This window comes from Macaca nemestrina, unplaced genomic scaffold (genome assembly GCF_043159975.1).
Source record: "Macaca nemestrina isolate mMacNem1 unplaced genomic scaffold, mMacNem.hap1 Scaffold_43, whole genome shotgun sequence".
Lineage (NCBI taxonomy): Eukaryota > Metazoa > Chordata > Mammalia > Primates > Cercopithecidae > Macaca > Macaca nemestrina.
Window position 1 is genome coordinate 198,268 of NW_027257672.1, and position 15,393 is coordinate 213,660.

A 15,393-nucleotide genomic window follows, 5' to 3' on the forward strand; every position below is an offset into this window, starting at 1 on the left:
AAATGTATAATTCAGCCCCATAGAATCTGAGCCACAGGACAGAGAGAACTGCCCGGGAGTCAAAGCAGACACTGAGCAGCTGACATTCTAAGAGTCTCCTTCCAGTAGATCGGCGCATAAACTCAAGTTCTTTTCACAGATTTGTCTGTGTTTCTTTTTTGGAAAAAAACATAACCCTGTAGCGAAAATGTCTACTTCACAGTGCACCAAAACATCTGGAGCCTTAGCCAGAAGCAGCACAGACCCAGCCAGAAGCAGCACAGACCCAGGCAGCCTGGTGATGTCCGGCGGGGGCAGCCCATAAAATCCATCAGCATGTGGCCCTGCGAGCCGCCACCAGTAACATATGTTTACATGCTAATGAATGTCAGGCTCATTTAGAACAAATTTGCATCCATCAAAGTCAAACAGCGAGCAGAGCAGCACATTTTCCTGTGTGTCAGTGGCCCCTGAGATACCAGGGAGAACTTGAATTGCCTGACCCCTTCAACTTCCAAGCATCCCAGAGGGAAAATGCAGACCCCAGGAAAGGACTGTGCTGGAAACCATTTGTTCTTACAGATGTCCGGAGTAGTCTTGTGACTGACCCAAAGACTCCCCTCTGAGGGTGGGGGAGACCTAGGTTAGGAGAGGGTGAACCGTGCTGCCTTCTCTAAGACCTTCCTTCTAAGGGAGGGTGGGAGAAACCCAGAGTAGGTGGAGGTGAGCCATGCTGGCAGGACCTTCCTTCTAAGGGAGGGTGGGGAGACCTAGGGTACGTGGAGGTGAGCCATACTGGCAGGACCTTCCTTCTAAGGGAGGGTGGGGGAGACCTAGAGTAGGTAGAGGTGAGCCATGCTGGCAGGAACTTCCCTCTAAGGGAGAGTGGGGGGACCTAGGGTAGCTGGAGGTAAGCCGTGCGGGTAGGATCTTCCTTCTAAGGGAGGACGAAGTGTGCTTTGCTAGACTCTGCGCTTGAGTCTCAGCGTGGCGGACCCAGATGGGAGCAAGTCACTTCTATCCTATGATTCTGGGTGTCCTCATCTGTCATGGAAGGTTTGGTTAGATGAGCTTAAAGTCACTCCAGTTGCAAAGCTGTGTGACTTGTAGATACATGCCAGTGTGAATGACTCACTTCACTTTTACAAGTTGCACAGATAGCCAGGCTTCCCCTTGTATCAGTCAGGAGGTCCCAGAAGACTTTGTCACAGGCAAAGAGGTGATTAAAAGGAGTTACTGACGGGATTCTTTGGAGATCGGTGGGCAGGGCCCAAGGGAAGTGAGAATAGCACTCCCCAGATTATGGGCAAGGGATGCCTGGGGAGGGGCTGCTAACGTGGACAGGCATGAGTAAGAGAGGACTGAGGACAGCTCCTCTCCCTCCTCCACCTTCTACCTGCTGCCAGCAATGAATCCAACCAGCAGCCCTAGGCCAGGCCAGGCTCCCAGAGTCAGAGCCAGGAAGAAGCCAGGCACATGGAGAAGCCACTGGTCCCCACCAACACCAAGGGTGCAGTAAGAATTTTGATGGAAATATTTAAAAACTCATTCAACAACTTCCTATCTCCCCAACCAGCCTCTACATATGATTCCACCTTTTCCGACTCCTGAGCCATCCTCAGGGGTGTCACAGGGGTGGGGCTGCCTGCTCTGCCCAGGGCCTGGGACCCTCCAACCTTCGGAGGTCTGGAGTCCCCTCTCCCCTCCCTGGCAGCAACTGTCTTCTCTGCTGTCAAATTATCACTTCCATCCTCCCACAACACATGAGAGTTTAAGACGGGATTTTGGTGGGGACACAGCTAAACCATATCAAAGGGGGGACCTGGGGCTTCCTCATGGGGCTCTGGCATGAGCTTGGGTGACACAGGTTATAAGACCCCATCTGCTTCAGGTTTAATTGCATACCCCAATATTCCCAGGTTGTAGTCCTAACCAAGGACCTCAGAATGTGTCTGTATGTGGAGATAGGCCTTTTAAAGAGGTGATTAAGGTAACGAAGTCATTAGAACTGATGCCCTTGTAAGAAGAGATCAGGACACAGACATCTATTGAGGGACAACCGCACGAGGACACAAGAGAAGATGCCATCTGACAGTCAAGGAGAGATGCCTTAGGAGGAGCCAGTCCTGAACCCACCTTGACCTTGGACCTCCAGACTCCAGGACTATGAGAAATACATCTCTGTCTTTTCACAAAACTGCCTGTGGCAGCCCAACCAGAGCCATGCGCCATCTTTTGTTCTCAGAAATTCCACTTGTTTTTATACTCCTGGATTTTAGGAGGCCCCTGGATGACCAGCATGTGGCTAAAGTTAGAGAAGGAGTTACTTGTGTAAGAGAGCCCCACACATCTCTGAGCGGACACCGTACAGCCCATGAGATATTGGGTGTAGTACCATCCTCTCTTCCCTAGGATATTAAGAACAATATCACAGGAGGGGTGTACAGCCACAGCCCCTGCGTCACTGGGAGCAATAGCATCTTCTCCCCCTCTCAATATAAGGAACAATATCCCAGGGTGGGTGTACATCCCCTGTGATATTGGGTGTAACGTCATCATCTCCCAATGCGGATATTAAGCATAGTGTCACAGGGGGGTGTATACCTTCTTCGCTATCGGGAATAATATCCTCTCCCCTCAGGACTGTATGCAAAATATCGAAGGGGTTTTACAACTCTTGCGATATGGGCAGTAATATCATCCTCTCCCCACCTAGATGTTAGGAACTCTATCACAGGCGGCCGTACATTTCTTGCGATATTGGGAGTCATATCCTCTCCCATCATGGATATTAAGAACAATATTACAATGGAGGTGTACCACCCACTGCCATATTGAGAGTAATATGCTCTCCCCTTCGGGATATTAGGAACAATATCGCAGGAGGTGTGTACAACCCCTGCGATATTGGGAGTAATATCATCCTCTCCCCCTGAATATAAGAAACAATATCACAGGAGGATGTACACCCCCTGTGATATTGGGAGTCATATCATTTTCTCTCCCTCTGGATATTTGGAACAATATCACAGTGGGTGTGTACACCCTCTGCGATTTTGCCACTAGTATCATCGTCTCCCTCCCAGGATATAGGGAACCATATCACAAGGAGGTGTACACGCCCTGCGATACTGGGAGTGATATCGTCCTCTCCCTCCCTGGATATTAGGAACAATATCACTAGGGAGTGTACACCTCCTGCAATATGGAGACTAATATCATCCTCTCGCCCCCTGGATATTAGGAACCATATCATAGGGGTGGTGTACACCCCCTGTAAAATCAGAAGAAATATCATCCTCTCCACCTTTGGATGTTAGGGACAATATCACGGGGGAGGTCTACGCCCCCTTCGATATTGGGAGTTGTATCATCCTCTCCCACCCAGGATATAAGGAACAAGACGACCGAAGGGATGTACACCCACTGCCATAGTTTCAATAATGTCATCCTCTACCCCCTGGCTGTTAGGAATAACATCATAGTGGGGTGTACACTTTCTTCGATATTGGGAGTGATATCATCCTCTCCCCGCTGGATATCAGGAACAAGTCTATTAATTATTAATATTAATAAATATAAGAAAAATTAAGAGTAATCATCGACATTAATAATCACAATAAAGATAGTAAAATAGTTAAAAATGTTAACGATTAGCATTAATAATCAGTAGTAATATCACTACTAATAAAATAATGATATCAGCAATTGTTACTTAAATCAATATTAAGTGATGCTGGTAATAAAATAACAATATTAGCAATTATTTTAAGCATGCATAATCATATATTTAAAATAATTATCCATAACAGTATCCTATTAATAGTATCATTGATAATTGTTAATATCGATCATGGATGTTTAATAATTAATCATATTACTCCTAATACCGCAGGGGGTGTACACCTACCTGTGATGTTGTTCTTAATATCCAGGGACAGAGAGCATGGGATGTTGTTCCTAATTATCAAGGAGGGGAGAGTGTAATATTACTCCCAATATGACAGGGTGTGTACATCCCCCCCAAGGCACTGTTCTTGCCATTCAAAACAAGAGAGGATGACATGACTCCAGATATCGAAGAAAGTGCAAACCCACGTGTGATATTCTTTCTAATATCCAGAAAGGAAGAAGAGGATAGTAATCCTCATATGGCAGGAGGGGTACACTCACTCTGATATTTTTCCAAATATGCCGGGGGAAAAGAGAATAATTGCATTCCCAATATCGCACCAAGGGTTGTACACCCCGTGTGAGATGGTCCTTCATAATGTTTCAAGGCGGGAGGGATGATATTATGACATATATGGCAGAAAGTGTACACTCCCCAGGGATATTGTTCCCATGATCCTGGAGGGAAGGGGATGATATTACTTTAAATATTACAGAAGGTGTACATGCCCCCAGTGATATTGTTTCTAATTTCCACGTGGGAGAGGAAGATATGACACCCAATAATGCAGGGAGTACAAACAGTCCTGGGATATTCTTCTTAACATTCAGGGAGGAAGAGGATATTACTCCCAATACAGATGGGTGTACACCCTCTGACGGTGTACACACTGAGGGTATACACCCATCTGTGAAAGAGTTCATAATTTCCAGAGAGGGAGATGATATTACTCACAATATCATAAACAGGCTGTGAGTCCACCATGGCCCCTAATAGCCAGCGGGAGGAGAAGGGGTGGCTATTAGTCCCCACCTTGTGGGGGTGCCTCACCCCCCTGCGAGGTGACTCCTAATAGCCAGAGGGGGAGAGGGGGTGGCGATTAGTCCCCACCTCGCGAGGGGTGCCTCACCGCCCTGAGATGTGGCTCTTAATATCCGGGGGTGAGAGGGAGTGGCTATTAGTCCTCACATCGTGGGGGAGGTCCTAAAATAAAATATATGTTAACTATTTAAAGGTGTGATTTTTTATTACATATAGAAAAATGTGTGTTTAGCGTACGAATGTGTGCATTTATGTCAAATACATGAAAACACATAATCCAGGTGTTTCGGTTCATACCACTGTAGAGACTTTTCGGTTTCTTTTCATACAACTGCCCAACTGGGGCCCAGAGCCAACACCCACCAGCTGTGTCACTGCGTCTGTTGTTTTACTGTCACACACCGGCCCTACCCCACAAAAAAAAAAAAAAAAAGCCATGGCACTTAATAAAAAATTAATTTTACAACATTATTAGAGATGACTTGTAGTCCTCTTTGAAGAGACTGCAGCATGTGAAGGATTTCAAATACAACTGTGTTCTGGGTCTCCTGATCTAAGGACCTGTCCGCACTGGTGGCTTTAGCAGTGCTTCATGCAAACTTCCAGAAGGCATGTGTGTCATGTCTAAGAGCAAACTAGAGTTCACGCCTCAGCACTGTGTGCCTCTTCTTTCTTCCGTCCCACGGGCACCGTCTTCTCCCAGGGAGCTGGTGCTGTGCTCTGAGGCTCTGTCCCACCAGTCCCTGCCAAGTCCCTGGGGCCACTGTGGAGAACCAGCCTCCGTCTGTCAAAGTGTGTTGTGCAGAAAACAACTCATCCAAATCTGTTTAAAAACCACACATTTGCGACGCCTATAGGCCTCAGAAGGTGGAGGCAGACAGGTAAAGGCAGCTGCCATGGGGGCTGAAGTTCAAGCCGGTCTGTCCGGCGACTGATGGGCACTGTCTGCAGTGAGCCACTGCACATTTAGCGAGGCTGTCTGGCCCCTCACCTCTGCCAAGCCTCCACCCGTCGAGTCTGGCCTGGATTCTCACACGCCTGCACAGCCTTCATCTGGTTCATAACTCAGCTCACAAAGGGCCCCATACAAAGGCCCCCGTACCGCGGCAAGGACGGCGGTGGTCACACCTGTGGTCATTTATCCTCTCTGCATCTAGCTCCTCCTTCCTGAGGCAACAGCACCTCTGAAGTCACAGCCTGGCCTCCCAACTCTTCCCCGTCCCGGGCTTCTTGGCATGTTGCTCTGCTGCACACACCTCAGCAAATACTGCTGATTAGCCAGAATCACCCAGAAATCTCTTAACCTTGATTCTGACTGCTTTTATAATTTGTAATATTTGTACTTCTGGTGTGATTTGAGGAACAACAAATTTTAAAATTAGAGAAGATGTGGTTTTTATTCTCTCCTTTCTACTTGCAACCTTGAAAATTCAAGTAGCAGCAAGGTTTGTTGAGAGTAACTTCCACCAAATAGAACCTATTACAAATGTACTACAGAGTGTCAAATAACCACATAGATGTAAAATAGAGATGCAGACACAGATATAAAATCCAATGGTTAAACCAAACTGAGAAATGCTTGCCAGTTTGATAGGACTTCTGAAACTTGACAAAAATGTTGGCTAAGGGATACAAGATGTTATGAGATGAGTGAGATGCTTGGCCTAGAACCACAGGCTCTCTCCTCTTTACAGCAGAAAATCCATAAGGAAGTCAAATCTGAAAGAACCAGGTACCATTGAACGGCATCATCAGTCGTCCTTCCCATCCCTCGGCCAGCTGAGGTGAGTGCAGACAGTCGTTCACCAACATCCATCATCCATCCTCCAGGCCATGGCTACACTTTACTCCCAGGCTCCCTGTCATTATGTAGATTAGGTAAATCCTAGCCACTCTCACCTTAAGCCTACCCCTGCCAGCGTGGCAATCACCCAGTCCCAACCACAGCAAGGACAGCCGTGTCCGTGGGAACACAGAGCAGCGGTCTGAAAGGAACCTGGATCTCTGAATACCTCATGGAGCAGTCACCAGCCTGGAACATCCTCCCTGACGGCTTTGCAAGACAGAAAAACTCCTTGGTTCCTCAAGCTACAATACTGCAGAGTCTCAGGTCACAGCATCCTTATCTACCCTCGTCAGGAACCGTTCATGCTCATCAAGACATGAGAACAAAACTGCAGTGGCACAGTCACACTCAACACAGACCACCTGCTGCTCACATTCATCGTATTAACACCAAAAAGTCACCGTGGTGGATATCCTGGATGTGGACACTTGGCGGCTTTTTGCTGGAGATGCGCTTTGTGCATTTATCGCACGACCATCTTGGCATCAGGAGCTGCAGCGCAGATGGCAGCTGTGCATGTCACAGGGAGTCTTATTCGCTGGAATCTCAGCCAGCTCCCAGCATCAGCTCCCACAGGGTCCTCTCCTCTGGGAGCACGTGCTTGGACGCCACAGTGTCCTGTGGATCCACAAAACCGCGCTGTCCTCCCTGGCCACTGTGCCTGTCCACTGTGCCTGTTGCGGCTCCGATAGTCCTCCGTGTCTACCTGTTGGGGCTCGGATAGGCCGCCTTGTCCGCCTGCGAGTCCCGTGCACTACAAGATTACGCCATTCCAAGGCTGCTCGATGAGGCTTCAACACGGGGGCATTGTATTTCATTCACTGCTAGGTTCTACACTGACTCTTATGACCCCGGGGAAGGACTAAGACTTAAATAGAACAGCGGCTAGGTGATACAAACCGCCGCTGTAATCAGAACATACCAAGACCAGGCCACAGGAAGGAAGAAGCAGCCCTGGGCCGCAGCCTGTTACCAAGTCGCTGACATCTCTGTCCAACATGGATAAAAAGACCCTCTTTCCTCCGAAGTCTAAAGCAACATATCGGCCCATCTAACAGTAATTCTGTTGTACATTTAACTTCATCTTGCCCTTCTAAGTGACTGTTCACGGTCTTAACACCTGAACAAGAATTTCTCAGTTGCTGAACCACTGTTCGTTATTCAGCAGATAAAATGGCAGCAGATTGCACCCCAGGAAGAAACACACCCAGTCACGGGCACAGAACGGGACATCAGCACAAACCGTTTCCCAGAAAAAAACGCATCTCTGCTTTGGGACATACCATCCCCGGTCTCCATGAGCTCGGCGTTGCAGTACTTGGGCGCTGTCCGGGACCCCGTGGAACCCTGTGGTCGCTCCATCTGTATGGAGTGCTCTGAGGTGTACGTGGTTACGTCAGGAGGTGCAGAATGATTATCTGTAAAGAAGCACATCGTGAGTGTTTCTGGTGGTTGTGGCGTTTGCTCTGCAGGTTGAGCAAGCCATAGCTCAGGAAGAGACGGGAGCGCAGACGCTCACCCTGGGGGTGCCGTGAGAAGCCAAAGCCGATCTCAGCCACGTCTGCCACAAACATCTGGCACAAAGGGGGACCCCAGCATAACTCATGTTGCCGAAAATGGAGTAGAGTTCGGTGAAACCTCAATTTCCTAACAGGAGCCACGTCAGCGGCATTTTAACTAGAATAACGTTAGACCGGCAATGGCAGGGCGCCAGGAAGCGTGTGTGTGTTCATGGAAGGGTCCCGTTTCCTGTCGGCCACCGTCCACACAGCCCAGGGCTTTACTCGCGCTTTGGAGCCCAGGGCCTGGAAATGGAAACCCAGCTCTGAAAACTTCTGGGGATTTGGGGATGTCCCTAAAGCTCTCCGTGCCTCAGTTTCTTCATCAAATGGGAACAGTAATGGCTATGACCATGTAGGATCGGGGCGGGGGGGTTGGCCAGTGTGACTATGTTGTGCCTGGACTCCTTAGAACACTCACGCACACATGATCACAGATGCTAAGTTCTCATTCACAGGCTTCTGATTATCTCAGAAGGTCAAATGCACATCTGACTTTTTACTTCTCTTCTTTTGCCACACAAAATATTTCTGCTCTTCAAGTTTCATTATTTTGTCACCGCTTTTCCAAAAAACTCCCAAACTTATAGAAAATTTCCAGATAGTCTAGGAGGATTATCTTTGTGCCCAATTAGAAATTACCGGAACGCGATCACCCGAGAGTTACATTTGGGTCACACTGAGCCCTGACGTACATGAGTTAGGAGCCCCTCATAGTTTGGATAAATTAATTCTTTGTACTAAAACTTCCTCCAGTATTGAAAGGGTAAACCCACAAAGGGAGGCCCAAGTGCAGTGATCCATTTATTCAAAAATATGTGTTTTCCTTGGTAAGATTCTGTGCATTTTCTTAAAATTGAATAAAATCCGAGGATACAAATGCTTCCACCCAGTGGCAGAGGCGGTGTCTGGCCTCCCCGTTCACGTCTGGCAGAGCCTTGGCCACTATCCTGCAATCCAATATACACATGGAATTTTATTATGGAAAAATACGTAGCAGTCACACATTTCTGTTCAATGTTTAGCCTGCTGTGATTTCAGGTAGGGTTATTAATTCACATAAACGAGTGTACATGTTCCTGAAACTGTGTCAAACTGAAGTTTAACACTGCTTTGCATTTGAGTACTACTTTGCAAACTTTTAAAGAGTATTTCTGTTTTCTCCTTTATACTCACAACAGTTGAGAGAGAAAAATTATTGTTTTCAATTTTTTTTCCCTCACTCAAGCCTAAAGCAGGAGAAGGGACTTCAAGATCCCAGCAGCAGTTATTGGGAAAAGTGAGACAGACCCAGCTCTCCTGACAGCAAACTCCTGTTCCAGACAGAAAACAGTTGACGCTTTCAGTGTCAGTGAGCACCGAAGGGGCTGGGACCCAAGTCAATCCCAAACACCTCTGGGTGTGAAGGAGTCAGTGATCTAGAAGTGAACATTCTGGGGTTCTGGGGTGTCTGTCGGCTATCTGATCACACATGACGTCCACCTGCTTCCCACTGACGGTTTTGCAGAGATCAGGCTTTCCTGTGGTAGCTGGTGCCGGGAGGGTCTGAGCCTGCGGCTCGTGCTCCGTTATCGGCGACGTGGTACACAGTCATCTCCGGTTACTGCTTTAATAGAGACACACACCAAAACCTATTCAACCCAAGTCCCATACTTGATGGAAAACATTTTCTCCTGAACCATTCAAAGGCAGAGCGACGCGAGGCTCATCGTGGCTCCCCCACGTGTCGACTCTAGCTCTAGTAATTCTCACTTCACTCCTTTTCCACAGCATCTTCAAACGTTGTAGGGCAGTGATCCTAACTTTGCTCTTTTTCTAATACAGAGGATCTCCCTTGTCATAGAACCTACACAAAACAGTGCGCCACGCCCAAGAAATCTGAACACCTGTGGCAGACAGCAGCGTAAAGCGGCCGTGCTTAAAGCCCTCGTTTCCTTAAATGACTCCCGTGGTCAGGAGGAGCACACTTTAAAACCCTGTCCTGTTGACTGGGACTGTTAAGGTTTCACGCAGGAGCATAAGTGAGAAGAAAAGATAGAAGCGGATATGGCTGCAGGATTCCCCAGGAACACGAAAGGACTTATAAACAGAAGGCCCCTGGAATTCGGATATGGCTGCGGGATTCCCCAGTAACAAGGCCCCTGGAATTCCAGCTGTGGGAGGAACCTGGGCATGAGAAAAGCAGTACAGCAGCTTCCAGAAACAATCCAACCAAAGCACCCCAGGGGCCAGAGGGGCTCTGCGCTCTTTCCACTAAGGGATTCCACAGCCAAGATACAAACAGAGGAAAACGTGCACACACAAAGGGGTTTAGACAACAGGCACAGAAAGACACTGTGAAGCGTGCTCACCCATGGGGGTCTGGGCCATGACATCCGCTAGCCTGTGGGCAGCTCTGCTGCCCCCGCTCTGCGTGGAGGACGAGGAGGTGGTGGACGTGGTGGAGCCGTGGATGGCCTGACTGATCCAGTGCTCCACTTTGATGCTGCCCTGGCTGGAGGTCGGGGCGCCCTGGGAGTCCACCTGCACTGAGCCTTCATCTTCTGAGCCATAAGAGGTATCTGTGTAAGAAGAAAGGCAATTTGCTATATGTTGCAGCAAAAACAGGCACTACAATCTCAGTCCCTGCAACACAGATTTACTTCACGCAAGTCTGAACAGTTGTTTAATGACTTTTTGCCGCAGACACTCTTGAGAATTTAAACCACTTTTCAGATAATGAACCATTTATTTTAGCATAATGAATTTTGCTTCCAAATCACCTTATACAAACATGCTATAAGATGTTTGATACTGTCATCTCAAAGATGCACTGACACATTTCCTCTACACAGCAGTTTGGGAAGAAACCAAGTGTTTTCTTGTGTCAGTCAGAAAGTGAGAGGGCAAGGGGAGGCGGAGGGCCTGTGCAGCTCTCAGGAGTCTCAGTGTGACTATGTTTAGCCCCGGTTAGTCCTGAGATGCTCTTCTGGGCTCTGATTTATTTCTATGTTGGTGTGTGTGTTAGATACCCTTGCAGGTGATTTTTGCATCTGTGTGTTAGTTACCCATAGAGCTGATTTATTTCTACATCGGTGTGTTAGATACCCATGCAGGTGATTTCTGCGTCTGTGTGTTAGTTACCCATACAACTGATTTCTTTCTATGTCAGTGTGTTAGATACCCATGCAGCTGATTTATTTCTACATCGGTGTGTTCGATACCCATGCAGCTCTCTAAGGATCAAGACGCTGATGATGATAACAGGAGGGAAAGCAGAATGTGCCTCACATAGAGCGGCCCCTCCACCTCCCCGTTTTCCTCTGGGGCACACAACAAACCCTCATGTTACATTTTGCACTCAAATCTATTCACCTTTACACTATTCGTTTCTTATACATTGTCATTATTGATTTTTCTATCTGTACAAATTGGATATCTTGGATTATGAGAAAATACATCCCTTTTTTCACTATAATTCGCGAGAACATTTTTCATTTAATAACTTTTCATGCAGCACCAAGGTTTTTGGGAATAAATTGCTGCTGTATTTGTTAAACTTCAACGTAAGAATGACACTCAGAATCCTACCTACAAGTGAGTGATGGGAGGCGCTGGCTCAGGTGAGCAGCTCCAGATCATTGGGTGAGAGAAGGAGTCACAGCAAATAATCTTAAGACACTGGTTTGCTTCTTAAAAGACAGTAAGGGCAAACAATATTCACACTTATTACCACTGTCACATGACTTACGCTGTTTGGGAATTTTTTAAAAAGTTTACTTGTTAGACAAGCAATAATATTAGGAGCCTGAAAATTCTCTATCATCTTGCTTTTTTTTCTTTTGAGACAGAGTCTTGCTCTGTTGCCCAGGGTGGGGTGCAGTGGTGTGATCTCTGCTCACAGTAACCTGTCACTCCCCGGCTCAAGTGATTCTCTTGCCTCAGCCTCCCAAGTAGCTGAGATTATAGGCAAGTGCCACCATGCCTGGCTCATTCTTGTATTTTTAGCAGAAACGGGGTTTCACCATATTGGCCAGGCTGGTCTCGATCTCCTGACCTCGTGACCTCATGATCTGCCTGCCTTGGCCTCCCAAAGTGCTGGGATTACAGGCATGAGCCACTGCGCCTGGCCGACCCTGCCTTTTAAGAAAACTTACACAATTTATATAAAAGTAAAAGTAAAACTGACACAGCCTTGAGACTTTTGAGAAAGGTACACAACCAGGTGTCCATTTGGAGCACAACCATCTCCCCAGAACGTCTTCTCAAAACCCTTTCCAATCTTTCATTCCTCACTCCCACCTACCTTTTCCAAGAAACCTGCAGAATAATGTGATATAGACACTCGACAGAATAGCAGCAAACCAAGCAAGCAGCATATGAAATGGATGATACAGCATGACCAGTGGTGACTAGAATTACACACCATGGGGACAGGAAGTCAGGTTGATTTAACATTCAAAACTGAATTAATGTCATACGCGGTAAAGAATTACGGAGTAGAACCGCGTGTTAACCTTAGGAGACATAGAAAAGTACTGACAAATTCAAGAGAACGAAACTCAACAAACCATGAATAGAAGGCAATTTCCTCAACCTGTTAAAGTACATTCATGAAAAGCCACAGCTAACATTGTATTTAATGGTAAACAATAGAATGCGTTTTCCCTAAGATGGAGAACAAGACAAAGATGTCCCCTCTTGCCACTTTTATTCAACATTATCTGGCAGGTTCTAGCTGGTGAAATAAATTAACAAGTTTAGTAATAAAGACATCCAGATTAGAAAGGAATAAAAGTGTCTTTATTCATAGATGACCTGACTTTGGCATGTAGAAAATGGCAAGAAGTACACCAAAAATTACTAAAACAAAGTTTGATGGGATCATAGGACACAAGATAAAGATATACATATACTAGCGATAAAAAACCTGAAAATAAAATTAAGAAAATCGTTCCATTCACAATAGCATCAAAAGCAGAAGACATTCAGCTGAACTTCTAACAAAAAGGTGCAAAATGTGTACAATGACAACTATAAAACATTACGGAGAGACATTAAAGATCCAAATAAATGGAAACTAAATAAATGGAGGCAGATTCATGATCGTGAATTCGAAAACGCAGCATTATCAAGACAATTCTTCCAAAACTGTTCCATTAATTCAAGGCACTGCCTAATAAAATCCCAGAAGGCTGTGTGTGAAATGGAAAGCTTATTCTCAATTTTATCTGGAAATACAAAGGACCTACAATAGCCAAAATAAATTTGAAAAAGGGAAACAATGTTGGAAGACTTCACTATCTGATTTCAAAACTTTACATAAAGTCATAGTTATTAAGGCAGTGGTATTAGCACAAAAATAGATGTATACATCAAAGGAACAGAATTAAACTCAGAAATAAAGCCTTATATTTATGATTAATTTATTTTTGACAAAGGTCTCAAGACAATTCAGTAAAAGAAAGGTAGTTTGTTTTTTCAACAAATGTTGCAGTGGCAACTGGGTACCCACAGACCAAAAAGAAAAACCGTGGGGGAAAGAATCCCCCAAACCAAACGAAAACAAAAATCCGACTTAGATCTTTACTGCACACACAAAAATTAACTCCAAATGGATCACAGACCTAAATGAAAGAACAGTAAGACCATGACACTTCTAAAACTCCCAAAGACACAACCCATGAAAATTAGTGAAATGGACTTCATTAAAATAGAAAACTAGTAAGTTTTAAAAGATGATTATCTCCCTATAACTAATGTAACAAATTACCTTGATCTTAGTGGCTTATAACAAGACAAATCTATTATCCTATTGATGAAGAAGTCAGAAGTGTAAAATCTAAGTGTCAGCAGAACTACGTTCCTTCTGGAGGCTTCAAAGGAGAATCCATTTCTTTACCTTTCCCAACTTTTAGAGGCCACCTGTGTCCCTGACTCATGGCCCCTCTTCATTTTTAAAGTGCATCAATCCAGTCTCCAGTTCTTTTCTCTTTTAAGGACCTTCTTGATTACAGTGGGTCTACCTACTTAAACCAGGATAATGGTCCCATCTCAAGATCTTAAATTAATCAGCTGCAAAATGCCTTTTAACCACTTCAGACAACAGGTTCATAAGTTCTGGGGAATAGGACCTGGGTATCTTGGGGGAAAGGCTTTGTTCCGTCTGCTACATAGTAGTTTGTTCTTTCACTGAGAAACGTTACATCTGTAAAACTCTTATATTCAGATTGCATAAGGCACCTGTAACCCATAAGATGACAACCAACCCATTTACAACATGAGCAAAAAATCTGAACATTTTACCAATATATACAAATGGCTATGAATAGGAATTAGCACATTAAAAGCTAATAAGCACATTAAAAATGCTTAGCATCATTCATTGTTGCAAAGTAAATACACAATGATATACCATTCCACATCAATTAGAATGACAAAAATAAAAATAACAGTAACTATTGGTGGTGATGATGTGGAGAAACTGGGATGAGCATATGCTGCTGGTGGAAATGTGAAATGGTGCAGTTATTTTGTAAATAATTTGGCAGTTTTTAAAAAGCTAAACCTAAACTTACAATAAGACTCAATCATGCTACTTGGCATCCACTTAAGATAAAAGAAATTATATGCATACACAAAGATATGTACATTAATGTCAATGGCAGCTGAATATGGAAACAATGAATAACCAACTGGTAAATGAATAAACAGAATGTGTCATATCTATCAAATAGAATATAAATAAATAATAAGAAATAAACTACTGGTGCATGGTACAGCAAGGACTTCAAAACAGGTAAAGGAGGCATAGAGAAGTGTGTACATTGTATGATTTTATATCATAAAATTATAAGATCATAAAAAAACCAAAAACCATAAAATCAGAGTAAAATATTCTATGATTTTATATTCTAGAAAATTTAGAGTGCACTGTTATGATTTCTAGGGTTCTTTTCCGTAGAGCTAACCTTTCATCTGATATCCTTTGCAATCAGCCAGGTACATTCTTTAGCACGTTTATAGTGTAGTTCTGCTGATAACACATTCTCTCAGCTTTCATATTTGGGAATGTGTTGTTTCACCCCTGTTTATAAAGGAGATTTTCCCTGGATATGAGTTGACAGGCCTTTCTCCTGCTTTTAGTGCTTTAAAAAAATGTCTTTCCATGGTCTTCTGGTCTCCACTGTATCTTCACAGAAGTCACGCGTTTTTGAAATGCTTCTCTGGTATGTAACGTGTCTTTTCCTTCTGAGTCCTTTCAGGATCTCCTCTTAATCTTGGGATTTCAGTACTTTGGCTATCATGAACTCGGA

The 15,393-nt window shown here is 45.0% G+C and overlaps 2 protein-coding genes across 11 annotated transcripts in view; one reads left to right on the forward strand and one right to left on the reverse strand.

Annotated features, from left to right (window-relative positions):
• The window catches only part of LOC139361333 (disco-interacting protein 2 homolog C-like), a 205,344-nt gene that overhangs the window by 180,145 nt on the left and 9,806 nt on the right, over positions 1 to 15,393 (forward strand). The gene's annotated exons all lie outside the window — the stretch shown is intronic.
• LOC139361332 (disco-interacting protein 2 homolog C-like) overlaps positions 1 to 15,393 on the reverse strand; it is an 87,827-nt gene that overhangs the window by 62,818 nt on the left and 9,616 nt on the right. For 6 of the 7 annotated variants that reach the window (XM_071089957.1, XM_071089955.1, XM_071089956.1 and 3 more), the window contains exons 2-3: positions 10,450 to 10,659; positions 7,823 to 7,957 (exon numbers count right to left, since the gene is read on the reverse strand). In XM_071089957.1, coding sequence (XP_070946058.1) covers positions 7,823 to 7,957; positions 10,450 to 10,659 — 345 coding nt within the window. Of the gene's footprint in view, positions 1 to 3,697; positions 3,940 to 7,822; positions 7,958 to 10,449; positions 10,660 to 15,393 lie in introns of those variants that run through there. The other variant, XM_071089959.1, reaches the window with a different exon arrangement.